Source organism: Callorhinchus milii, unplaced genomic scaffold, assembly GCF_018977255.1.
Source record: "Callorhinchus milii isolate IMCB2004 unplaced genomic scaffold, IMCB_Cmil_1.0 Scaffold1, whole genome shotgun sequence".
NCBI lineage: Eukaryota > Metazoa > Chordata > Chondrichthyes > Chimaeriformes > Callorhinchidae > Callorhinchus > Callorhinchus milii.
In genome coordinates this window covers 135,931,293-135,956,882 of record NW_024704742.1, presented here as the reverse complement: position 1 = coordinate 135,956,882, position 25,590 = coordinate 135,931,293, and the positions used below count along the sequence as shown (strand labels likewise).

At 47.5% G+C, this 25,590-nt stretch overlaps 1 protein-coding gene across 1 annotated transcript in view; it reads left to right on the top strand.

Moving 5' to 3' along the window:
• Positions 1 to 25,590, top strand: part of dcc (DCC netrin 1 receptor) — a gene marked incomplete at its 5' end in the record, with an annotated part of 189,514 nt that overhangs the window by 106,016 nt on the left and 57,908 nt on the right. The window contains 5 exons of the mRNA XM_007904042.2: positions 10,293 to 10,449; positions 13,712 to 13,866; positions 18,740 to 18,888; positions 19,272 to 19,410; positions 24,757 to 24,806. Of these exons, the coding sequence (XP_007902233.1) occupies positions 10,293 to 10,449; positions 13,712 to 13,866; positions 18,740 to 18,888; positions 19,272 to 19,410; positions 24,757 to 24,806 (650 nt within the window). The remainder of the gene's footprint in view (positions 1 to 10,292; positions 10,450 to 13,711; positions 13,867 to 18,739; positions 18,889 to 19,271; positions 19,411 to 24,756; positions 24,807 to 25,590) is intronic.

Sequence of the window (25,590 nt, the reverse complement as noted above, 5' to 3'; positions counted from 1 at the left end):
GAGGGGCATCAAGGCCGAGCCTGACCCACCCTCCCCCCCACCCCTCGTCCAGCTGCCCCACACATACACACACAACCGGCAAAGGGGGACCAAAAGCAGGGACTCTGGGTGGTTGGTAAAACCCCACCCTGGCAACTTAGCCCCAGCTGATCCCAGCAAACTCAGCATGAACTGGGATTCGAACTAGCGAGGGTAGTCTAAGTAGTGGCCTGCGGGCTGCATCCAGCCCACTGGCCGCCCCCCTCCCCCTCCCTTCGTTTCATCTGGCCCACCCCACTCCCTGCAAACCCCGTAAGTGTCGGGTTATTTTTCTGGAAGAGAAACATAAAAATATATTGCTTATGGCACACGGACGTTTCTCAAAGAGGGCATCCAGCCCTCAGCAGCCATCGTGCACTACACCATCGGGAGTGCTCCCTGATAGTGCTCAGACTAAGCAGCCCTGAGAATTCCTCTCTCTCTCTCTCTCCTTATGTATGTTGGAAGCAGCACTGAAAGGATATTTGCCTGAGCCTGACCTGCAGAATATTATCTATGTAATTGCCTCAGATAAGCCAAGGTCACTTGTGATGGGCTAATCTATTTTCTGTGTCAGGGAGCTGGGAATAGGCATGTTTTTGTAATAGCAATGAGACAGGTCTTGCATCCAAACAAACCAGAGACCCGAAAATCAACCTGCTCCTACCCACTGGCCCACCGTCTTTACATAAAAACAGTTTAAAGAAAGAAATAAAGGCTAGATTTAAGAACTATCCACTAATTTGTGCTCACTGTCTAGCATGATACTGGGAAGTCCCATAGTGTCGTGGTTAGAGATTTGCCTCACAAGCGAGAGGACCCGGGTTTGATTCCCGGGCAGGGAGAAACCTGAGGCAAATTTCCTTATTCCAGACGCTGCTGTGTGCAATTGGCTGCCATGATTCACCCACAAAATACACAGTTGATTCGCTTCACAGTTTATTCTGTGAAGAGCTTTGAGATATCTCTGCTGCATTTCGCGCACAAAGTCAGTACACTTTACAGTGTATCCCGTGAAACGCTTTGAGACGTCTCAAAGACGTGATAAGGCGCTATATCAAATGCACGGATTATTATTATTATTATTACATTGTCAGAGACTCCATCTTTTCAGATGGGATGTTAACCTGAGGTCCTGTCTCTCCTGTTCGGATGGAGTTAATATCTCGCTTGTTCTGGAAACGAATTTCTCTTGGTGTCCTGGCCGAGAATTTGACAGATAGATTCAGGCTTTCACTTCATGGCTTTTCACAGTACTCTGAATAACATGGTCTGATGATTAGACTCACTGTATTGGCTGCCGCATTTCGTCCACAATTCACTTTAAGCCCACAAAATATACAATGAATTCACTTTACAGTATATCTGGTGAAGAGCTTTGAGACGTCTCAAAGATGTGATAAGGTGCTATATCAAATAGAAGGATTATTATTATAACACAGTGCTGATAGTGGGACTCTCTGTATAACAGGGTCTGATAGTGAGACTGCAAGTTGATCTCACATCTGTGCCGTGACCCGCTCCGCCTTTCCCAACCTCTGCAACACCTCCCGGCTACGCTACTGTCTCGCACCGCAGGCTGCAGAGACCCTCACACACACATTCATAACATTCAGGCTCGACTATGCAAACTCCCTGCTTGTCAGCTTCTCCAACTCCTCCCTCCATAGGCTGCAGATCATCCAGAACTCTGCAGCCCGTGTCCTATCCCGCACCAGGCTCTGCGACCCTATCACCCCCATCCTCGCCCGACTCCCCTGGCTTCCCGTCACGCAGAGGATACAGTCTAAAATTCAGGTCCTCACCTTCAAAGCCCTCCATGGCCTTGCTCCCCCCTACCTCTGCAACTTCTTAACCCCCACTATCCTGCTCACTCCCTCTGCTCAGTGGGCTCTGGCCTGATTCCCGTCCCCCGCCTCGCCCTGCCCACCATTGGCGGGGGGGCAGCTGGATGAGGAGGGGGTCGGGCTTGTTGATGCCACTCTGCCCCCACCCTCCAGAACTCCATCCCACAGTCCCTCCACCTCGCCCCCCTCCCTTGTCTCCTTCAAGACCCTTCTCAAGACCCTCCTCTTCGACCATACTTTTGATCACCCTCCTTCCCTCCCTGCCCTCCCCTCCCCAATCCTAACCCCCAGTTCAAGTCCGAAACACTGATTGTCCAGCGCCTTGGGACCTCCTCACAATGTCAACGGCACTGTCCAAATGTAAATACTTGTTTGTTCTTTGTTGCTTACGTCTTACACTGCTGTAAGACTGGGCGAGCTCCCCCTCTCATTAATATGCTCAATGTCTCTGCTGGTGAGGCGGCTTCGCAAACATAATGACCAGAAGATCTTCACTGGGAATATAATGAGCTGCCTTCAGAAATCTGCAACTCCCCCCTGAAGATCTACACTCAGAGCTCTCTGTCCGAAAAGGGGGGTGGGAGGTGCATATTAACTAACGATTGCAGCAGCTGCTATGTTGGATGTTCAACTGCGTAGCTTTCTGCAGATGAAATTTCTGGACTGGGGAGAGAGGCGGAGAGAGGGAGGGAATGAAGGGAGGATTGAGCGAGGAAGGGTTTGAACAAAGATGGAACATTAAAGCGTGATTGGGGTGAATTTACGGCTGATTTTCAGAGAAACTGAGCCACCATTGTAGGCACAGGAGGTGGCGGTCAAAATGCCAGCTCCTGTCCAATAACTCAGCTGTATTTTGAGCAAAGCTCCATGTCCCCCCCTGCTCCTGGCTTTAAAGACACAGTGTCTCACAGTGAAAAGGCCTGGGTTAGTGTGAAGCAATGTCTCACCTCTCATGTGGTATGATTATGTATAAGATATACGATTTATTTTGTCGCTATAGTTTAGCTAAGAGTATGAATAATGATAGCAACAACTAGCCCCCTTTCATATCGCCGAGACATCTCAAAGCCTCAAAGTATTTCACAGAATATACTGTAAAGCGGATTGACTGTGTATTTTGTGGGTGAAAAAACTGTTTTTGCACAGCAGAATCCCCAAAAAACAGCCGTGGACTGTGTGACCAATTTTATTTCGGGGAATTGCTGTCCAGGACACTGGAAGGATCTTTAATGTCTCCTAGGACTGGCAGATGGGACCTCGGTTTAACGTCTCTTCCGAATAATATATAAAAGGTCTAATTTAAGAGCGTGTGATGTCATGTGTTAACTCAATATCAATCTGTTATTGTTATTGGTACCATACGGTTCAGGTTACAGCCTGTGCTTTCTGACAGCAAGTAATGTACCAGCACAGTGCTGGGGGTAGTGGGGTGGTTAGAGGGGCTGCATTGTTGGAGGTGCAATCCTTCAGGTAAGACCTTATACCGAGGGCCTGTCTGTTCCTATTTGTGATAATGATTCGACCGGCTTCGTTCGTTCCTTCCTTCCTTCCCTCCATCCATCATCCCATCCTCCCTCTCTCCCGCCTTCTATGTCTCACTCCCACTCTCCTTCCTTCTCTCCCTCCCCTCCTTCCTTTCCTCCCTCCTCCCTGGGATTGGTACCACAGGGTTCAGGTTACAGCCTATATCTCACTATTCACTGACTGAAGCTGCCAGTGTAACACTAACAGGATGATGGAGAGGCTGATTAAAGTGGGCAATGAGAGAGCAGGCTGCCCTGTCATTAATCAGTGCTCTATCCTCTCAGCACGCAGACAGCCATCACTGAGAGGTTGGGGTGAAGAAACCCTTTGGCCCATTTGACCTTATCCGCCCACAATCCCCGGCCGCCAGTCTTTAATAAGAAAATGACAAGCCTTCCACCTGGTACAAAGCCAATTGCAACGAAATGATGCAAAGCCAATTGTTTATTTGTTTATTCATCCGAAAAAAAAATGTCCTTGGCGTAGTTGGGGGGGGAGGGAGAGAGACAAACAGCATCTTTAGTGTTTCATGGAACTAACAAGCTTTACAACGAAAGGTTGGAATCGAATCCACTCTCTGTGACAGTCTCTAGTCCAATCCCCGAGCCAGCAAAATCTTCAATACTCCAGGGCACTGGTGACAGTATAGCATATCGTGGCTCATCAGCAGGACCTGGGGTTGGCAGATTAGTCACTGGAGAAGGTATGCAGGGTCCTGTAGTCTATTTGTTGGAACAATAGCTTCGAAAGCGAGAGGACCTGGGTTTGATTTCCAGGCCGAACGAAATCTTCGGCAAGTTTCCTTATTCCACAGTAAGAGGTCTTTTCACCTCCCAGTAGCTGGGAACTCGGTTATTAGTTGATTGGCGGATCGTTTAGTTTGGGTAATAATCCCTTAAAAAAAAGTAATCATTTGGTTACTCAATCCGTGATTGTTTGTGGATGCTGCTGTAATTGGCTGCCGCAATATTCTGTGCTGTGCTTTGAGACATCTCAGTGATGTGTTAAATCACTATATCAAATGCAAGGGTTATTATTATAATTATTTCCTACCCAGAAGATTGGTCTTAGGCTGGACGCAGCGAGAAGTTTGTCAGACAGCGCTCTCAATAGCAAGCTCTGTGGTTTGAACCATAGCAATTGGCATCCCCAAACCTTGGTTCTTGCCTACTGTAGAGGATTTGGAGGGGTAGACCAGTTTGGTTTGGAGACCCTGATGCATTCCAGTGAGTTTCCCCATGTCTCAGACCCTCAGCTGACCAACAAAAAAGAAGTAAGTGTCACGATGGAGCCAGTTGAACACCCAGCCAGGATTTGTGGCCATTGAAATAGACTTTGTTCCCTAATTGAGTTTGTGAAATCTCCATCCAGAGGCTGTTTAACATTGCAGATGATTTTTTTTTGTCAGCCAAGTATCTGACACACTGGGAAACCGATCACCGTGCTTGAGAGTATCCAAACCAAGCTAAGAATTCCATGCATCCCGTGTATACTTGCAAATTCCATAGACAGATTGTTGGAATGAAATGCGCTCTCTCGCTCTCCCTGGAGGGACACATCCTGCTCACTTAATTCAGGAAAGTATTAGGCGCAGGTTGGCAAGAGCCAAGGCTTGGGGACCCCAGAGTGTGAGTTGGGATAACTGCTGGAGTCGAACCAGCTAAAACTGCATTGATTGCTGTTGATATCACTGTCTGGCAAGCATTCCCGCTGCTTGTCCAGTTAGGACTACCCAACCCGTTAACGCTTTGGCGTGCAGAGTTAACAGGAGTGGGATTCTGAGTGCATGGGAACATAGGAACAGGAGTAGGCCGTTCGAGCGTGTTTGGCCATTCTATCAGATCATGGCTGATCTGTACCTCAACTCCAATTACCCACCTTTGCCCCATATCCCTTGATGCCCTTACCGAAGAAAAATAAGGCACAGAGCTGGATATTTACAGTGTACTCTTTACTGTAGGTTTATGCGCCCATACGATTATATTCATGTTGCCACACCCCGTCGTGAAATGTAATCTCTCCCCAACATCTGTCTGTGTTTAGTTTGGTTAGAACATGGTGTCCCCTGAGTGGCATGGCGCTCACATTGGTATGCAGTGCCAGGCTCCTCCTGGCCGGGTGCAATCAATAAGACTGCCTCTGAGACAAACTGCACAGGATGCGGACTAGCAGTGAGATACAATTCAATCAGCTCTCAGTCCAGCAAGCTCTATCTCTGCTGCAGCGGGCAATTTCATTAATTGCTTCTGTCCACACTGTGAGGGATGTGGTGTGTGTTTGTGCGTGTTTATCTGTGTATTTATGTACGTGTATGTTGGTGTATGTGTGTGTCTGTCTGTGTGTTTCTCTGATCAATCGGGTGGGTATATGACACATCTTACTGCTTTTAAGAGTCTCCCAAACCAAACTGCGTTACTGGGAGTTGGACATATGTATGGAAATTTCCATGTGCCTGCAATGGAATAAGTGTACCATTCCTTCCTCCCCCAGACAGAAGCAACCTGCTTACCTTATCAACAACAACAACAAGATTACATTTGTATAGCGCCTTTCATATCGGGAGAACGTCCCGAGGCGCTGGACAGTGTACAACATTTCAGACTTTAATTAGAGTTCAAGACTTGGGTCCCCAAAGGGTGCATTGGGATAACTGCTGGAATCTAACCAGCTAAAACCACATAACTTACCGTTGAGTGCACTGCCTGGTAAGCTTCCCTTTGCTTGTCCAGCTAATATCACCCTCAACGTTAGAGCTTTGGCTTACAGGGTTAACAGGCACTAAGTGCCCCCAGTGACTGGTCTGTCCTTCCAAGTCCTGCTTGTGACCAGGCTAACTAGTCAGTCATCAGCAGTGCCCTAGAGTACTGAGGACCTGCCTGGCTCAGCAACTAGACTACCAAGCTCACTTGGTGGGCTTGGTTCTGGCATTCCATGTTGGGATGTGTGTGTCTCTGCTGGTCTACGCTGTGAGCTAAAGTCCTGATGTGTGTGTCTTCAACACATAGACTTTCTAATCTAGAGGTTCGCAAGCTACCCACTGAGCCAAAAATCTGACACCCGTATTAAGTCATCATTGGTTAGACCTTAAATGGTTATTCAACACTATTCTAGGCCTACAAATACACAGGCACTACATTTCTCAGGAAATCCAGAGAAGCGCTTTGAGATATTTTAACAATGTGATAAGGTTGCTGTATTAAAAATGCAAGCACGATTATTATTATTATAGAAAATAGCCATGGAGAGGGGACGCAGAAGTATATCAGAGGTGTCTTCAATGAAACAGAAAGGTTAAGAGCCAATTTAATAAATTTAATAAAGGTTGAGACAATTGTGAAAGGTTTGAGAGGATAAGTAGTGAAATATTATTCCTGCTGATCAGTAAGTTGGTAAGAGCAGGCATAAAGTGCAGTTTATCAGAACACAAAGCAAAAAAAAATAATCTGTCCACTCGATGTTTCTGGGAAACTGCTGTACGCCATTGGCTGCTGTGTTTCGTCCACAAAATAGACAGTCAATTTATTTTACAGTGTATTCTGCGAAGCGCTTTGAGACGTCTCAACGGTGTGATACGATTATGTGAAACACAAGAATTATTGTTACTAACACAAAGAGCACTTTATACAACTTACACGGGATGGGAGGAAGTATCAGCTGACGACAAGAGCTGAGGTCAGCATTGAACCCACTATCACTTGACCCAGAGACAAGCCTGCCACCTACTGAGCCAAACCGACAGTGGATGAAGCCAAGGGTGTATAGTACACCACAGCTCAGATTTGCAATTTTGCTATGTACAGAGCAGTGTATAGGTTACCTTTCCTCGCCACAACCCCTCGATTACAACCCCCAGCCTGGTTATCAATCCACCCCTGTGAAGAGTTTTGAGACGTCCTTCCCGTCAGAGGCGCTATATAAATGTAAATTGTATTGTGTTCTACAGAGTGTGTGTGGTACAGAGTGTAGAGGGACATACAATAAAGGGGGTTACAAGGGGCAGAGTGTTCACAGTAACCCCATACTGGACCCGTGTTATGTTAATCCTTCTGTTTCACTGAAGACGCACCGGTGTTCCACACCAACCCATCTGCTAACTCCGCTCAGCTCCGGCCTTCTCCATGTCCTCCGCCATCGGTAGTCGGGCCTTCAGCCGCTCTGTCCCCGATCTTTGGAACTCCATCCCACAATCCCTTCACCTCGCTTCCTCCCTTGCCTCCTTCAACACCCATCTCAAGACCCTCTTCTTCGACCATGCCTTCGGTCACCTTTCCCCCCTCCCCCACCTTCTTTGTCCACCACCCCTCCTGATCCCAATCCCGGGCTTCAGTGCAAATCCTTGACGGTCCAGGGCCTTGTGACATCTTCCTAACTTGAAAGGCGCTGTTTGAATGGAATTTGTTGTTGTTAGTAGTACCTGTACAGGGTTCAGATTATATAGAGTAGATAATAACTGTAAGTGTAATGTACAGAGCACAGGACGTACAGGTGTAGTGTGTTCAAGGGAGAGAGAGGTCAGGGTAAAGAGATAGAGCGTACAGTGTACAGTATAGCGCCTGCAGGATATAGACTGTACAGATGCACAGGGCACAGGGTTCCAGGGCTGAAATGAATGGTTGAGTGAAGCTGTTTGACTGTGTTTGCTGCTTGGAGCCAGCAGTAAACAATACAAAGCTCACATCATGTCAGGCGATATTGCAGCGTTGGAGTCGAGCTGCTTTGGAGAATCGTGTTTGAGCGTCACAAGTGTTTGTGGTGACTGATGGGCTCTTTTATATTTCATTAAAAATGTATGGAATTCAATCTGCCGTGTTCTCTCCCTTCTCACGGAGCGTTAGACAAACACAAACCATGTCCCATCAAACACAACAAATGGCAGCTTCACTGTCTAGGGCTCCGTGCAGTGTGATTCCCATAGACCTGAAGTAACCAGACCCAAGCCTGCCCGACCCACTGGGGAACGGGGAACAGCTGTGTCCTGTATGTGTGTGTAGTTTGTGTTGTGTGCATCTCACGTGTATCTAATGTGTATGGTGTATTGGGTGTGTGCAGTGTATTGATTGTATATTACATGTTTAGTGAGTGTGTTTAGATTGTGGGTGTTTAGTATGTGTTTAGTGTATGTGCTGTGTGTGTGCCGTGTGTTTAGTGTGCGCTGTGCTGTGCTGAACGTACAGTAAGACTGGTGCTAATTAAATAACAATAACACATTTACAGATTAATATAAGAAATACCACACATTCCTCTCCAGCACTTTTCTTTTTCAAATCTTTATCTGGTTCCTTCCCTTTGTAAAACCTCCTGGATCACGGAGTTTGCCTCAGCCATTCCCAAGAGATGGAGGGAATATGGGACCCAGTGGTCTAGAACTCCATAACCATGTACAATGGGCAGAATAGATATAATAATAATAATAATAATAATCCTTGCATTTGATATAGCGCTTTTCACGTCTTCCAGACATCGCAAAGCGCTTCACAGAATATACTGTAAAGTGAATTGACTGCATATTTGTGGGCGAACGCGGCAGCCAATTGCGCACAGCAGTGTCCCACAAAATATGATGTCGTGGCTCGCCAAATAGCTGGTCCAGTCCACGTAAATCCGTTTCAAACCAACACCTTGTTGTTTCCAGTAGCTGTGATAAACATGGCGCAGTCATAAATGATAAAAAAAAATTCGATAAAGAAAATTGTGTTTGGTTGGCCAAATAGGTTGGTGACCACAAGTTCAATAAAATAATTCTCTGAGCCTCAAATACTGACTGATATTCTCGGAGACACTAACTGGGGTTCTGGAACGCTGAAGTCAAATGGACCAAATATCCTCTAGAGCTGTGCTTGTGTGCATTGCATTCTATTTTAAATACAAGCTTCATTACTTATTTATTTCCAGACTATCTTCCGCTTTGTTTCTGATTGAGCGATTCATTTAGATTCTGGCTATTTACAAGTCGGGTGAATGTTAAAGCCCCACTTGAGGACTCATAATCCAGGCTGACACTCCAGTGCAGTGCTGGAAGAGAACCCTGAATTGTCAGAGATGCCTTCCTACAAATGAGACGATAAACTGAGGTCCGTCTGTGCCCTATTCAGAGGACCCGGGTTCGATTTTCGGGTGGAGGCAAACCTTGGGCAAGTTTCCTTACTCCACATACCTCCGCTTGCCTAGCAGTTGTAATCGTTTGGCGGAAGGCATTCCGGGTGTAATAATCCATCCAAGAAAACATTTGGTCACTCAATCCGTGACTGTTTGTGGGACACTGTGTGCAATTCCCTTATGAGTTTCACCCATGAAATACACTTTACAATATATTCTGTAAAGCGCTTTGAGACGTCAATGATGTGTTAAGGCGTTATGTCAAATGGTAGTCAGTAGACTTTACTGTAAACTCCCTTCTCTTTTCCGATAGTGTCATGGGATCTGTAACATCCACCTGAACAGACATACGGGATCTCAGTTAACGTCCCACCCAAAGGACGGCACCTCTGATAATGTAGTGTTCCCCCAGCATTGCACTGGATTGCTTCCCACATTCAGTCAGTAATTGTATCTTCCTCCCCCAGTGAACCACATACCTTTCATTAGTTATGGTGGTCCTAAGAGGGTGGTGGGGTGGGGGGGGGGAGGGGGTCGGTGGGGAGGGAGGTGTATATTACAATGCCAAGCTGGAAGTAAAATTTTCGCTATTTCTTCAAGTTATCAGTTTTTCTTTCTCCTCTTTTTCTCTATTTATTCCACATTTTGTTCATCCATTCGTTCCCTCTATCCACCCTTTTCTCTCCCACTCCCCCCCCCTCTTGCTGGGTAATAACCTTTATACTGCACCCCCACTAGGCTCCACGCCCCTGCCCTCTCTGGTGACCTCTCCCTCACTGACCGCTTCCTCTCCTCCTGAACCCTCAGCCTTACCAAGCTCCAGTGTCCTCCCCTCGGCCCCTCGGGATGTGGTCCCTGTCCTAGTGTCCAGTCGCTTTGTCCGTCTGAGCTGGCGCCCACCTGTCGAGACCCACGGAGCAATCCAGACCTACTCCGTCTACTTCACAAGAGAAGGCATCAACAGGTACGTGTTATCTCCCTAATCCTGTGGAATCCTGTAGCGTATTGGTTAGAGTGCTCGTCTCACAAGCGAGAGGACCCGGGGGTTTGATTCCTCATGTAAGTTTCCTTACTCCACACGTCTCTGGTTACCTAGCAGCACGTAGGAACACGGTTCTTAGTCAATTGGCGGATCGCTTTTCCTGGAGTAAAAATCCCTTCAAAAAGAAATAATAATAATATGGTCATGTTTATGGTGCTCCATACCCAACCCGCCCACTCCCTCCACTCAGCAGGTTCTGACCTGCTCCACCATCAGTGGTCCGGCCTTCAGCTCTCTGCCCCCACCCTTTGAACTTCATCCTACAGTCCCTTCGGCTCGCTCCCTTCTTTTCCTTCTTCAAGGTCCATCTCAAGACCCTTCGCCTCAACCGCGCCTTCGGTCACCTCCTGCCCTCCGACCCTCCCCAACCCGCAGCTCGGGTCCAATCCTTGACTGTCCAGCGCCTTGGGGTGTCTTCCGGACGTGAAAGGCGCTATGCAAATGTCAGTTGTTGTTGTTGTTGTTGTGCCTTGTTTAAATGCCCCCGGTTAATTTAGATTTCGCCAGTTTTCCTTCTTCCTTGCCCGTCTCCCCTTCCGTCTCGTACGAGCCTGTGTAATTTGCGGTCTCGCACTTGTCGCGTGTCATTGTCAGGCGCGCCATCCTATCTGATCAGCGACCTTGTCAGTCAGTGTTTGCCGGCTGCCTGTCACAGCACAGAGTGCCTGTCCTTCCACATCTCCACAGCTTGTCACCCTCTGCCACGATCCACTTCACTTTCTCTCTCTGTCCGAAAGCAAGCTGTTATTATCAGGGAAACTATCACTTACTACAGCTGTTGACCCTCCCTGTGTTTGTGTTTGTTGCCATCAGCGTGTCTCGGGTCAATCAAAGAGTCACCAGGGAAATAAAGAAGCCACGTTTCATAACACGGCTTGTGACAGATACCACAACGTGTTGTGTTAAATGTCTTGAGCTTTACCCTTCTAATTCCTGCCATATCCACTTGCGCAACACACAATCCTGTGATTTACCGTAAATCTTGATCATCGCATACACTCATTTAATTTTTGGTCAGCCAGCTGTGTGTCTAGCACACTCGGAGCCCTAACACTGTGTCACTGACCCTGATCGACAGTTCCACATATGTATGTTACTTACACCTAACACACGTGTGTATGTTATCTGCACGTAACACACATGACTGACAGTTCCACGTGTGTATGTCACCTACGCATTTCTCTGGGTCTAGAATGGAATGTGCACGCTCTTCCTGAAGAGGAGAGGGCAAGGCGGTGGGAATGAGGATAAGACTTCCAGAGTTTTGGGACGGAGTGGCTGAATGCACGGCTGCCAATGGTGGAGGGTAGGGGATGAGGAACGTGCGGGAGGCCAGAGTCAGCCGAGCGAGGGTGCTGGGTGGTGGCATAAGGAATAAGCAGGTCGGCGAGCTATAGGGAGGTGCGGGGCATGAAGATGGGTGTGAGGATCTGGAAGCAGATCCATTGTGCTGATAGGGAGCCAGTGGAGCCTGGCGAGGACTGGTGCAATGGGGGTACGGAGGTTAGAGCGAGACGCACCCTGCTTCTCCAAGCCAGGAGAGTGTTGCTTGTTCTGGTGAGAGCCAAGCCTTAGGAGGGAAAGCGTTGGGTTAAACAACTAGAGGTTAACCAGCTAACAAGCGCCTCACTGTTGGTCCAGCTTAGACCACTCTTATTAGGCTTCTGCTTGCGGGAGCCACTCTTCATTTCCCGGTCACCCTCTGGAGGAGGGAAGCGAGTCAGTGAGTTGGCTAACTGCAAGCTGTGTCTTAGTCTAACCCAATGCCTGACATTCAATATAATTACTTGTGAAACTTTATCACCTTTCTTATCATGAGCTGTGACAGTGTGTCACAACTCACTTACTGATCCTTAGCTGATATCTCATTCTTTCTCTGTTGTCTGTTTGTCTCCTCTCCAGAAGATATCTGTCGCCTTCCTTCCCCCCTTCCCCTCCCTCCCCCCACGCTCGCCCCTCCACTCGGCTAATCCCACTCCCCTTCGGTGACCACCATCACCGACTCACCATCGGTGATCGATTGTTCAGTTACTACACCGCTAATCTCTCGAGCTGCCTCTCTCTAGCATTCAGTGTTCCTCCCCCCACCACCCCACCCGGGGTCTGTCTTTAAATCTCCCTTAAAATCTACCTCTTCCCCCAGTACCAGCCTGTCCTCCAGGGCTCGCCTTTGATGTTTGTGGGATTGGCTGCCACGTTTCTCCCACGAAACACACAGTCACTCCACTTTCCAGTATAAACTGTGAAGCGCTTTGAGGCGTCTCAATGATGTGATAAGGCGCCGTATCATATTATTATTATTTTTGTGTTTCCTGATGCCACATTTAACACAGTCCTGTGTCTCACCCCGTGACTCCACACGCCGCCCATCCTTTGCCGTTTCCGTGCGGTTGGGTGATGGCTGTAAGAATTAACTGTGTTCGAACATGGCCCAAAGGCTACAATAATCCCGGTGGCGCTTCTTAAAGCCCGGGGCTGAGCAGAGCCCTGTGCTGATCACTTAACAGCACAAGGTTGCGGTGGTATGAATATTTTAACAAAGAGCTGTCAGCCTCGAAAGATCACTCGAACAGCTCTCGTCTTGCGTGTGTTGCTCTCGGTGTGTTGCGCTACTGCGCCCCGAAGCTTTGGAACTCTCTCCCCCAATCCCTGCACCTCACCCCCTCCTTCCCCTTTTTTAGATCACGACTCAAGACCTTTCTCTTCGACCGTGCTTATGGTCACCTCTTCCCTTCCTTCCCCCATTTCGGCGCCAGGCTCCGCCACAGGCAGGCGCTCTGAGACCCTACTCTGCTTAAAGGACGCTATGTAAATGCAAATATAATTGTTTTGTAGCCTGGCTCCGTAGGTTTGAGAGAACAGTCTCGCTTGCCCCTGATCTTCCCGGGTTCTCGCACCAAAAAACATGCAAATTCTTACTCTAGTGACCGGATAAAGACATATAAATTATGGGTTCCATGGTTCTATAAGCAGAAAGGGCCGGAAAATGGGACTGAAAGGGATTGCTCTTTAAAAGAACCGGCTCAGACACTGTCAACTACTCTGAGACTCTGCCCCGTGTGAACAGTGCTGTATAAATGCAATTATATAATTATATAATTATATATTATATAATTACTGCCCCCACCCGACCCCCTCTCCCCTCTCACTCACAGATATGTTCTTTGCCTTTATTTCAACTCAGGGAACGTGCCCTCAACACCTCTCAGCCTGGGGACCTGCAGCTCACCGTGGGGAACCTGAAGCCCGAAGAGACCTATTTGTTCAGGATTGTGGCCTACAGCGATGTGGGGCCAGGCCAGACCTCGCAGGCCATTAAGGTCTCCACCCAGCCTGAGCGTAAGTACACATGGCCTTCTGTCTGGACATCGCTTCATCTCACTGCCCCGTCCAACCTCCAAAACTCCCACAGCCACAATGTCGCACAGGAGTAGATCATCGCTCCAGCTCAGTCCTGTAGCGTACTGGTTAGAGCATTCGCCTCGCAGGTGAGAGGGTGCCTTGCGTTCTATTCCAGGGCAGGGCAAAACCTTAGGCAAGTTTCCTTACTCCATGCGCCGCTATTTACCTAGCAGCAAGTGAAAACCTGGTTGTTGGTCGATTGGTGGTAACGGAGAAAATAATGAGAGTAAAACTAAACAAATCTCCAGGACCTGAGATTCCACCGCAGGGTATTAAAAGAAGTAGGTGAGGAAATTGAAGATGAGTTCATCATAAACATACCATTTGATTCTGCCTCTGTGACCTTAGTGAACAGGTTTCTCATTCACTCTTGTGTTGTCTGATCTCGCTTTCCAGCTAGTTTTTAAGATTATGTCCCACTGATTCGAATCCTTCTGCCTGGAGCTGTACGCTATCACGCTGCTCATTTCCCTTTCATTAGTTTAAACATTTCGAGCAGATTCGCTCATCACTATGAACTGACGCTCTGCAGTCTGTTATGATAGCTTTCCTCCTGTTATTAATCTAGTTAAGATGTCAGCCTGGTTACATTGTCGCTCATTCTGAGGCTGTTTGTGCGACGTTGATACGTACAAAACGGGTTCTGCGTTCATCCAGAAAATACACAGTCACTTTACATTAATCTGTATAGTTCTCTGAGACAGTATCCTGTGTGAAAAGCACTATAATAATAATTAATTATAATTATAATTAATATTAATAATAATCCCTCCAAAAACCAAAAATAATAATTAAAATTGGTCATTTTCAATCTACGACTGTTTGTAGGACATTGCTGTGCGCAATTGGCTGCCGCGTTTGCCCACAAATATACAGTCAATTCACTTTACAGTACATTCTGTGAAGCGCTTTGGGACGTCCTCCCGACGTGAAAAGCGCTATATCAAATGCAAGGATTATTATTATTATTATTATTATTATTATATTAATGTTATATACAACATCAACAAAATTACATTTATGGAGTACCTTTCACGTCGGGAGGACGTCCTATAACTATGCAGTTATAGTTGTTGTGAATCGTGTGAAGCGCTTTGAGACGTCCTGCAGATGTGAAAGGCACAATATCAGATGTAAGGATTATTATCATTAATGTGTCTCTGAGTCTGCTCGTGTTGAGTAGAGTTGGCTTGAGAGGCTGAGTTCATTGAATGCTCGCCTCTGAGTCCTGTTTTAACACTGAATCGGAATAGGAACCATTGTGCTATCTCCAAGAATGCTATTAAAATATTATGGGACAGTTATAATCGCTAAGTACTAAATCTCTGTATGTGGCTATAATCCCTTCCAATGCTGTATAACTGACGCCAATGCACACATACGAGACAGGTGGGGTCAGGCACTTGGGGATCTATATGGTAATCTGGGAAAGTGCACAGAGACGCACACAGACACACGCGCACACTCATAGACTCTTTAATCAGTTTAAAAGCTCATGCCAAGATCCTACTTTGGAAATTAATCATCCAAAGTGTAAGAATGTAGATTTTAGTGAAGGCTATTGTCCTGGGATTAAACTGTAATGTCCTGGCTTGTCTCGCCTGCACATAGGATTCAATCTCTCCGGATACAGGACGAGAAGCAAGTTGTGTGTACGTGAAGTCCTGTAGCTTAGTGGTTAGCGAGCTCGCCTCATAAGCGAGAGGACCTGGGTTCCATTCCTGGTCATGGCAAAATGTTGGGCAGGTTTCCTTAATCCACATGCCTCTCGTTACCGAGCAGTAAGTAGGAACCCGGGTGTCAGTCGATTGGCGGATCGCTTTTCCGTAGGTAATAATCCCTCCTCAAAATAATAATAATAATAATAATTTGGTCACTCAATGCATGACTGCTTGTGGGTCTCAAAATGCTTCATAGGATTTTACTGTAAGGTGTAGGTGGGCATACTCACCCACATTGAACCATATTGTGGAGTCCTGTAGCTCAGTGGTTAGAGCACTCGCCTTGCAAGCGAGACATCTGGGTTCAATTCCAGGCAGAGGGCGAAACCTTGGGCAAGTTTCCTTACTCCACACAGAGCCTAATAATAATCCCTCCAAAAAAACAAATAATAATAAATTGGTCATTTTCAATGCACGACTGTTTGTGGGACATTGCTGTCCGAATTGGCTGCCACATTTCGCCCACAAATATACAGTCAATTCATTTTACAGCATATTCTGTGAAGCGCTTTGAGACGTCGAGAAGACGTGAAAAGCGCTATATCAAATGCAAGGATTTATTATTATTATTATTATTACGTACCCCCATCTCTCCAGTCCTCGCTAGGCTCCACTGACTCCCTATCACAGAACAGACCGATTTCAAGGTCCTCTCACCCGTCCACAAATCCCTTTACTCTCTGGCCATTCCCTACTTTCCTGACCTGCTTTCTCCCTACTCTGATACCCGCTGCCTCCGCTCGGCTGGCTCCAGCCTCCTGCTTGTCTCTCATCCTCCCTGTTCCATCATTGGCGGCCATGCTTTCAACCATTAAGCTTTGGAACTCTCCCCCAATCCCTCAGCCTTGCCTACTCCTTCCCCTCTTTTAGTCACGACTGAAGACCTTCCTCTTCGACCGTGCTTATGGCAACCCTTCCCCCCAACTTGGTGTCAGGCTCCACCACTATCAGCGCTCCAAGATGCTGCCCAGCATGAGAGGCTCTATATAAATGCAAGTTGTTGTTGTTTTGTAGCCTGGCTCCCTGGGTTTGAGTGAAGAGCCACTTTCTGTGTTTTTGCATCAAAAGACATGCAAATTCTTACTATAGTGACTGGATAAATAGAGGCCATGTTTCTCCCACAAAATTCACAGTCAATCCACTTTACAGTATATTCTGTGAAGCGCTTTAAGTCGTCTTAACATCATGATAAGGCACTATATCAAATGCACGGATTATTATTATGACAGAGTTTAAGATGGTTTTAGAGGCTGAGAACGGGTGGAATGTAATACCTGGCATCAATACAGTTAAGGATCTGTGTGGCCTACTTACGATAATAACAAATGATTAATTTTAATAAAAAGTAATAATTAAATAACTGGCATTTATCCAGGAAGTTTCACGTGAAAACAAATACCTCGGAAAGCTTCACAAAATATATTTGATCAGAGTTGAAACGCCCCATACAGAACAACAATAATAATCTGCATTCTTAATTATATCGATTGATAGCGTGTATTATTAGGCAGATGAGATAATAATAATAATCCTTGCATGTGATTTGCATTTGCCTTATAACGTCTTTGGGACATCTCAAGGCGCCTCACAGACTATACTGTGAAGTGAAATTGACTGTGTATTTTGTGCCGGAAACGAGAAGCAATTGATTTGCACATCCGTTAGGTTTCTTTTTGGTCGACCGAGTGTCTGTAACACGTACGGAAACCCATCACCGTGCTTAAAGAGTATCCAAATCAGACTGAGAATTTTATGCATCCCACCTACACATGGAAATTACTGTCTCTGGAACGGATGGCACCGTTGCTCCCTGGAGGGATGCATCAAACTTATCTAATTCTGGAAAGATTGTGGGCTCAATCACCACTCGGAGTATTCATTGGGGGAACTGCTGGAATCTAACCAACTGCAACCACATACCTTGCCGTTGCCTGGCAAGCTTCTCCGCTGCTTGTCCAGTTAGGACCACCCTACCTGTTAGGGCTTTGGATTGCAGTGTTATCAGGAGCCGAGTGAGAAGGTTCCCCGTCCCCAGTTTGGGATTAAATACGCCAAGCTCGTCGAACGAACACGCTGATGCACGAATCACCCTTTCCAGTGTTCTCGCAGTTTAGGCTGTCGCTCCAGTGCTGTGTGGGTGGGGGGTGGGGAGAATGGTGGGGTGGGGTGTGTGTGCTGCTCTGGTCCTCCCCTTCAGATGAGACCTCAAACTGAGTCCCGTCTGTACCTGTTCAGGTGGACGTTAAACACGCCCACCGCACTATTGGAAAAACAGAAGGAAGTTTTCTCCTGGTGTCCTGGGCAACAATCCTCCAGATAAAATTGATCATTCGCTTCACGGCTGCACAAAACACACAGCCGCTACGATTCACAGTAAAATCCTGGGCAGAGGCTTTGAGACATCCTGACGATGCTATATCAAACGCAAGGATTATTAACACTAAGAGAGACTGTCAAACACAATAATCTCACACAAAACATGTCAGTGTTTCTGACTGGTAATCTGTCTCTTGTTGCAGTGCTTTGAATTATTCGCCGACTTGATGATTTTGAATTTGGTTTATTTTATTCTGTGTGTGCGCCCGTGTGCTTGTGTGTGTGAGACTACGCTCTTAACATATGGTACTCTAAGATGATCCGATGTCTCGAGTGTAATTATCTGTCGCTCTCTTTTTATCCCTTCCTTTCTCTCTTTCCATCTCTTTCTCACCCCTCCACTCTCTTTGCCCATCTCTCTGTCTTTTCCTCTCTCTCTTTCTCTTTCCCTATCTCGTTCCGTTTCTTTTTTCCTCTTCTCTCTTTTCCATTTTCCCTCTCTTGTTCTCTCTCTCTATCTCTCTCCCACGTTCTCTCAATCTCTATCTCTCTCGTTCCCTCTCCAACTCTGTGTCTCTAGTTCATCCCCTTCTATGTCTCCCTTTCCTTCTCTATCCCCTTCTCTTTGTTTCACTTGCCCTCTCCCTCATTCTTGCTCTCACCCCCCCCACCCCTCGCTGTCTCTCTTTCCCTCTCCCACATTCTCTCTCTCTCTCTCTCCCTCTCTGTCTCTCGTTCCCTCTCTCGCTGACTAAGTTGCCTTTCACTTCTAGTACAAGTTCCTGGATCACCAGAAAACCTTAGAGTTTCCTCCACCTCCTCCAGCTCCATCATGGCCTCTTGGGAACCCCCAGCGTATGCAAATGGTCCAATCCAAGGCTACAGGTTCTTTTGGATGGAGATTACCAACCGCAATGAGCAGGTGGGTGGTTGTCGAACTGGGATGCGTGACCTTCCTCCACTCGGGCGGGGGGGGGGTTTTGGAGTCCTGTAGCGTAGTGGTTAGAGAACTCGCCTCGCAATCAAGAGGATCCGGGTTCGATTCTCAACTGGGGCGAAACCTTAGGAAAGTTTCCTTACTCCATATGCCTCGGTTTCCCTAGCAGTAACTTACCAAACTGCTGTCTCTCCCCATCATGTCTATGCTGGTGCTCGCTCCCCCATTGGAGCTCTCCACTCTGACCCCATTCCCTGTTCGATTGCTTTATCTGTTCAGGAGAGTGTGGTTATATCGAAATTTGGAGTTTCATAATTAAGAAATATCGCATAATTGATCCTTTGTTGTGTGGTCACCTCCTGTTTCAGAGTGTTGAGGTGGACGGCTTGTCGTACAGACTGGAGGGGCTCAGGAAGTTCACAGACTACAGCCTGCGGGTGTTGGCTTTCAATAGACATGGTGCTGGGGTGTCTACCGAGGATGTGCTGGTCAGCACATTGTCCGACGGTAAGCGACTCAGTTCCTGTCCACGGACGAAGCTCTGATACATGGTTGCACCCTCCACAGGTTACTCCCTGACCCAAAGCTCCACAGCCACCCACAACTCACATCCCTGCCAGGCCTCCACTTATTTCCAGGACCACTTTGGATATCCGTCGAGAGTTTTTCCTGAACTTCAAAATCTTTTGTGGTCTTGCATCCCTCCTTATTTATAAATCCTCTATTCTCCCTTTCCATTCCGCTCTCCCTCTCCCCACCCCCCCCTCTCCCATTATACAGTGTAGTATCTGTGTATTCCTCTGGTAGGGGAATCCAGAACAAGGGAGCATAATCTTAAAATTATTTAGGAGTGAAATCAGGAAGCAGTTTTTGACCCAAAGGGCAGTGGAAATCTGGAACTCTTTCCCCCCAAAAGGGCTGTGGATGCTGGATCCATTCACATCTTCAAGACGGACATAGATATATATTTGTTAGGTCAGAGGACTTAGGGATATAGGGCAAGGGCAAGTAACTGGACTTGAGGTATAGATCAGCTGTATCTTGTAAAATGGCGGAATAGGCTCGAGGGGCTGAATGGCCTCCTCCTATTTCTATGTATTTTGTAAGGGGAACGCAGCCAATTTTCTCCACGAACAGCAATGTCCTCACAAATAGCCACAGAGTGAATGATCAAAGTTATCTGTCAGCCAGGACACTGGGGAGAACCTCGCTTCTCTTTTTTTGAGGAGGAATATTCAATGTCCACCCGACGAGCCATAGACGGGACCTCAGTTTAATGTCTCAACTGGACAGAAGCACTGTTCCGTGAATCCCCAGTGTCTGAACGGTTCTCTCTCTCTCTCTCTCTCTCTCTCTGTCTCTCTCTCTCTATTTCTCTCTCAGCAAAGCACAACTTACTTACTTGCCGGCTTGACATTTAGGTGTTTTGACTGGCGCAATCTGGGCAGTGAAGTGAGCAGTCAGCCAGCGAGCACTGCAACGAATTTCGGAGCCTGGAGTTTGGAGAATCACTGAATCGGAGAAGGTTTTAAGTCTGAAGAAACCTGCTCTGGAATTTCTGAATTCCTATTGATTTATATCCATTCTGACCTCTGCGAACCAGACAGGCTCGGAACAATTTAGCCACCTGCAATCATTGCCGCTCCGCAGTCAGACTGTAAAGGAAGCCAGGAAAGCTGAGGGCAGGAGGAGGCCATTCAGGTCTTCAAGCCTGTTCCACCATCACTAGCTCTTCTTTATAGTTTTAATTCCTTTCCCTGTCTTTTCTCCACATCCCCGCAACCCCTTGTTTCAAAAATACAGAGTCTGTTATAATAATAATAATAATAATAATCATAATAGTCCTTGCATTTGATATCCTTGCATCCCCAATCCACCACCCGGCCTCCTGCTCATCCCTCGTACCCTCGGTCCCACCATCGGAGGTCGCCCCAAAATTCTGGAACACTCTCCCTCAATCCCTCCGCCTTGCCCCCTCTCTCCCCTCTTTCAACTTTCCCATTCGACTGGGCTTACGGCCACCTCACCCCTCCTGCTGGCTCGGAGTCAGGCTCCGCCACTGTAAAGCGCTCCGAGACGCTGCCCTGGATGGAGGGCGCTATATAAATGCAAGTTGTTGTTGTTGCTATAGCGCCTTACTGCGTCTTCGAGACGTCTCAAAGCGCTTCACAGAATACCCTGTAGTGACTGTGTATTTTGTGGGCGAAACACAGCAGCCAAATGCACACAGCAATGTCCCACAAACAGTCGTGGATTGAGTGACCCAATTATTATTATTATTGCATATTATTACATATTTATTTATTTTGAGGCGAGTACTCTAACCACTGAGCTACAGGACTCCACAAAATTGGCATACTCAGCACCCTGAAATCAGAAGCCGGCCATTTTATCTCACTTTGCTTTCTTTCTACACGGATTCAGAGCTTTTTGGACACAGATGATGGAGTTATACTGAGGTTCCTGTGTCTATCCATCTGCCTTTGAAACGTTTCGATTTATTTTACCGCTGCAGTCTCCAGGGACCGGTCCAGTCACATTCTCACAGTGGGAAGAAATGTTTCTTCATTTCGCTTTTAAAGCAGTTCAGGCTCCAGTTTAAGATAACACTGATGTATGGTCACAGACGCCATCCTTTGGCGGTCTCGTGTGCCTGCTCAAATGGAATGTTAAAGATCTCATGGCGGTATTTGAAGAGTGAAGAGAAGTTCTCTGGCCAACGATCTGCCATGTAAAATTAATCATTTACTTCTTCGTTGTTTGTGGCACATTGCTGGCCACAATCAGCTGCCACTTTTGGCTGCAAAATTGATGGCCCTACACTTCATAGTAAATCCTGTGAAACATGTTGAGTCGTTAGATGAATAGATCAGTAGAAAAAGTGTGTGTGTGAAAGAGAGAGAGAGAGAGAGATTGGGGGAGGGAGAGTCGAGATAATGGGACTAAAGAAAGAGCTATTTCTGAGGGCCGGCACAGACTCGATGGGCCGAATGGCATCCTTTTGTGCTGTATGTGTCTCTCTGGTCCCATAAGGGCAAGAAGCTGGGATTTGGGGAGAGAGTTCCAGAGAACAGGTGCATGTGGGCTTGAAGGCTTAGCCACCAATGGTCAGATGGAAGTAGTGTGGGCTGGGGATGAGGTTAGGGGGGAACGGGGAGAGAGGTGGAGGCAATCATGTGGGAAATGAAATTCGGAGGAGATGGAGGAGGGGAAGGACAGGAAAGGAAACTCGAGCTGCTCAGCGTGGGTTAGCTGAGAAGGTGAAGGCGAGGTTTTAGCAGCTAATAATTTATAAAGACAAAATCAAATATATATACACAGACTTCCTGCTGAGCGCTCAGTGAACTGCAGTCTGCCTTCCTACCTCGGTGATCAATGTTCCTCTCACTCCATTTAATTCAGCTCCATCCGTCAAGAGCCTTGGAGGACTGCTCAAGCCTGTGTAATCTGATTGTGGCTTTGCTCCCGTCCATACATTAATGTCTCCTCGTATCAGTCAGACATCGGGCAACCCCAAAACCATGTTGTGCTTGCAATTTTTTTTTGCTCCTGTTATAATTATTCCCCCTCTTTTTTCCTCCCCCACCCAACACACACGCGCCTGTCCACTTCTCTCTCTCTCTCTCTCCTCTTCTGTCCTTCTGATATCTAGCTTGTTCTGCTCATGGCTGTTTGTGAGGCATTGCTGTGCGCAAATTCAATCGAATCTCGTGCCGTTCAAAGCCCCACGAAGGTGGCTCAGTGTCTGTCCTGCCTTCTTTCTCCCCGGTTTGTTCCTGCGATAATTCCACATCATAAAATACGCAGTCAATTCACTTTACGGTGCATTGTGTGAAGTGCTTTGGGTCGCCTTGAAAACGTGACAAGGCTCTGTATCAAAAGCAAGTATTATTTATTGTCACATTCCTGCAAATCCCCTCGCTCCGAGCACATGGATGCTTACATAGACACACGCGTGCACACAAAAACATGCTCGCTCAACACATGCACGCACACCCAAATACACGGTTGCGCAACAGATGCTCGCACACAATATACCGTCGCACACCACACATCCTCTCATACACCCGCGCTTTCATACATATACACGCGCTCACACACGCGCGCTCTCACACACGCCCACGCACGCTCACATACTTGCGTGCACTCACGCACGCTCTGACACACTCTGAAACGCTTTCACAGGGCTCGTACGTATTCTTTCACGCAGGTCCTTGCTCGTGGACGCTCACTTGCTCTCACGCTCTCAGGTACACTCTAGTACGCGAGCGCACACTGTCAGAGACATTCACGCGACCTTTCATGTGCTTTCTCTCACATGTGCTGCCACACGGATGTGCTCGTTTTCTAACACACTCGCTCTCTCATACTCTCTCTCTCTCTCTGTGTCTCTCTCTCTCTCATTTACGAGCTCTCACACGAATTCTCGCCCAATGTATAAAAGTTCCCTCGCGCTGAAACCCCTGAGTTTATATTTACTCTGGTCTGCTCCACGTCCCCCGCCCCAACCACCCTACCATCGGTGGTCGGGCCTTCAGCCTCTCAGCCCCGAGGCTCTGGAACTCCATCCCCCAGTGCCTTCGCCGCCTCCTCCCTTTCCTCCTTCAAGGCCGGTCTCAAAACCTTTCTCTTTGACCGTGCCTTCAGCTCCCCTCTCAACTCTCTTCCCCCTCCTCGCTCCCTCCCTTCCCTCCCCTCACCCTGACCATTTCCCCCCTCCTCGCTCCCTCCCTTCCCTCCCCTCACCCTGACCATTTCCCCCTCCTCGCTCCCTCCCTTCCCTCCCCTCACCCTGACCATTTCCCCCCAATGCTCGGGTCATGACCCAACTGTGCAGCGCCTTGGGACGTCCTCCTGACGTAAAAGGCGCTTTATAAATGGAATCTTGTTGTTGTTGTTGTTGTACTTCGAATCTTATCCCTCTTTGCCTGCCGAGACATCATCTTGCTGACGTGAACTTTCCACTCCTGCTCCCCGCCAACCAATGTTCATTCCTGCCGCACTCAGCGTTCTGCTCTCAGCCCATTAATTTATTGATGATTTCCTAACTTCACCATCTGCGCTCGGGCTCACTGCAGACTCTCTCTTTCACTCTGTGCAGTCGCTGTCTCGCTCCACCCACGTTCCAGCAGGCACTTGCTCTGCCAGCTTGACACAGTTGCTCACGTGGTTCCTCTGGGTCAAGTCTCATCTCTCGGAACTTTACGCTCACGATCTTAAAGTGGGAGTAGCTCAGTGGTTAGAGCTATATCAAACGCAAGGATTATTATTTATTTATTATAATTAATCGAGGCTGACAGTCCAGCCCAGTGTGAGGGGAGTTCTCCATTGGCGGAGTAATGTTAAACCAAGTCCTGACTACCTATCCAGGTGGATGCTCAGCACTACGGAAAAAACAGAAGGGAGTTTCTTCCGGTGTCCTGCACAATAATCAATACAAAAATGGCAATACAAAATTACCTTTGCCTTTCGCATCAGGAGGAGGTCCTAAGGCTCGGCCTTTACGGTTAACACACTGTCCAGATCAACAATTTGCGCTATGGCTGTTTGCAAGTTGGCTGCCATGTTTGCCTACAGAACACACAACACTTGTCCTCTAAGGACTAGTTAAGGAACTGAGGTTTGCTAAACAGTTGATGCGATTAACTTTCAGATACACTGAGGCAGGGAGACAAGAGGTCACAGGGTCAGAGATGCAAAGGGCAATTTCAGGATAGAAAACAAGAAGTATTTCTTTACACAGAGGGGAAATTAAAGGGTTGAAACTGAGAGTCGTTTGAGACGTGAGGACATAAGGGGAGTCGCAGACCCAGTGCAGACAACTCATGACCTTTGTTTCTCTTGTATTTTCAGTGCCAAGTGGAGCTCCGCAGAATGTCTCTCTGGAGGTGGTCAACTCCCGGGTAAGTGCACAGACTCTCCCGGCGTAAGCCTCGTCACCCATGATGAAGTGCTTGACCTCCAATTCAGTCTGGATCTCAGGAGAGAGTTTATCCAGAGGGGAACTTAAAGAGATCTGAATTTGACTGAGTCTGTAATGCACGGAACAAACAAACAGCTGAATCACTCAATGGGCAAAGTTGCAGGGTTCCAAAGGGGCAAATTCAGAACAGACACTACACGTAAGTCACGTGAGTTGCATTTATATAACGCCTTTCACCCGAGGCAGCTTGTTGGATGGCTTCACAGTGGCGGAGCCAGATGTTGAGCCAGGGTAAGGGAGGAGGTGACCGTAAGCACGGTCGAAGAAGAAGGAGTTCAGTCGTGATCTAAAAGGGGAAGGAGTGGGGGGGCGAGGCGGAGGGGTTGGGGGAAGAGTTCCAATGCTTCGGTTCATAGTGGCTGAAAGCGGGGCCACAGATGGTTGAGTGGTGGGGAGGAATGAGGGACAAGCAGGAGGCCAGCTGGCGGGCAGCTGAGCGGAGGCAGCAATAGGAAGTATTTCTTTACCCAGACGGTAACTAATGGCTGGAAGGGTGGTTGACGGAAGGCAGGACTCTGGGATTCATTTAAGAAGCAGTTCAAATGCTGTAATAGGAGGAGGTTTTTAATGCGGATTCTGGAAGAATGAGATCAAAATGGAACCAACGAGGTCTTCTTCATCTGAACCTCTCGTTTGATGCTGTGATTTTGTGAGGAGGAGGAGGAGGGATTGGGGATTGAGTAACTTTCATCAGACTGGTTTAG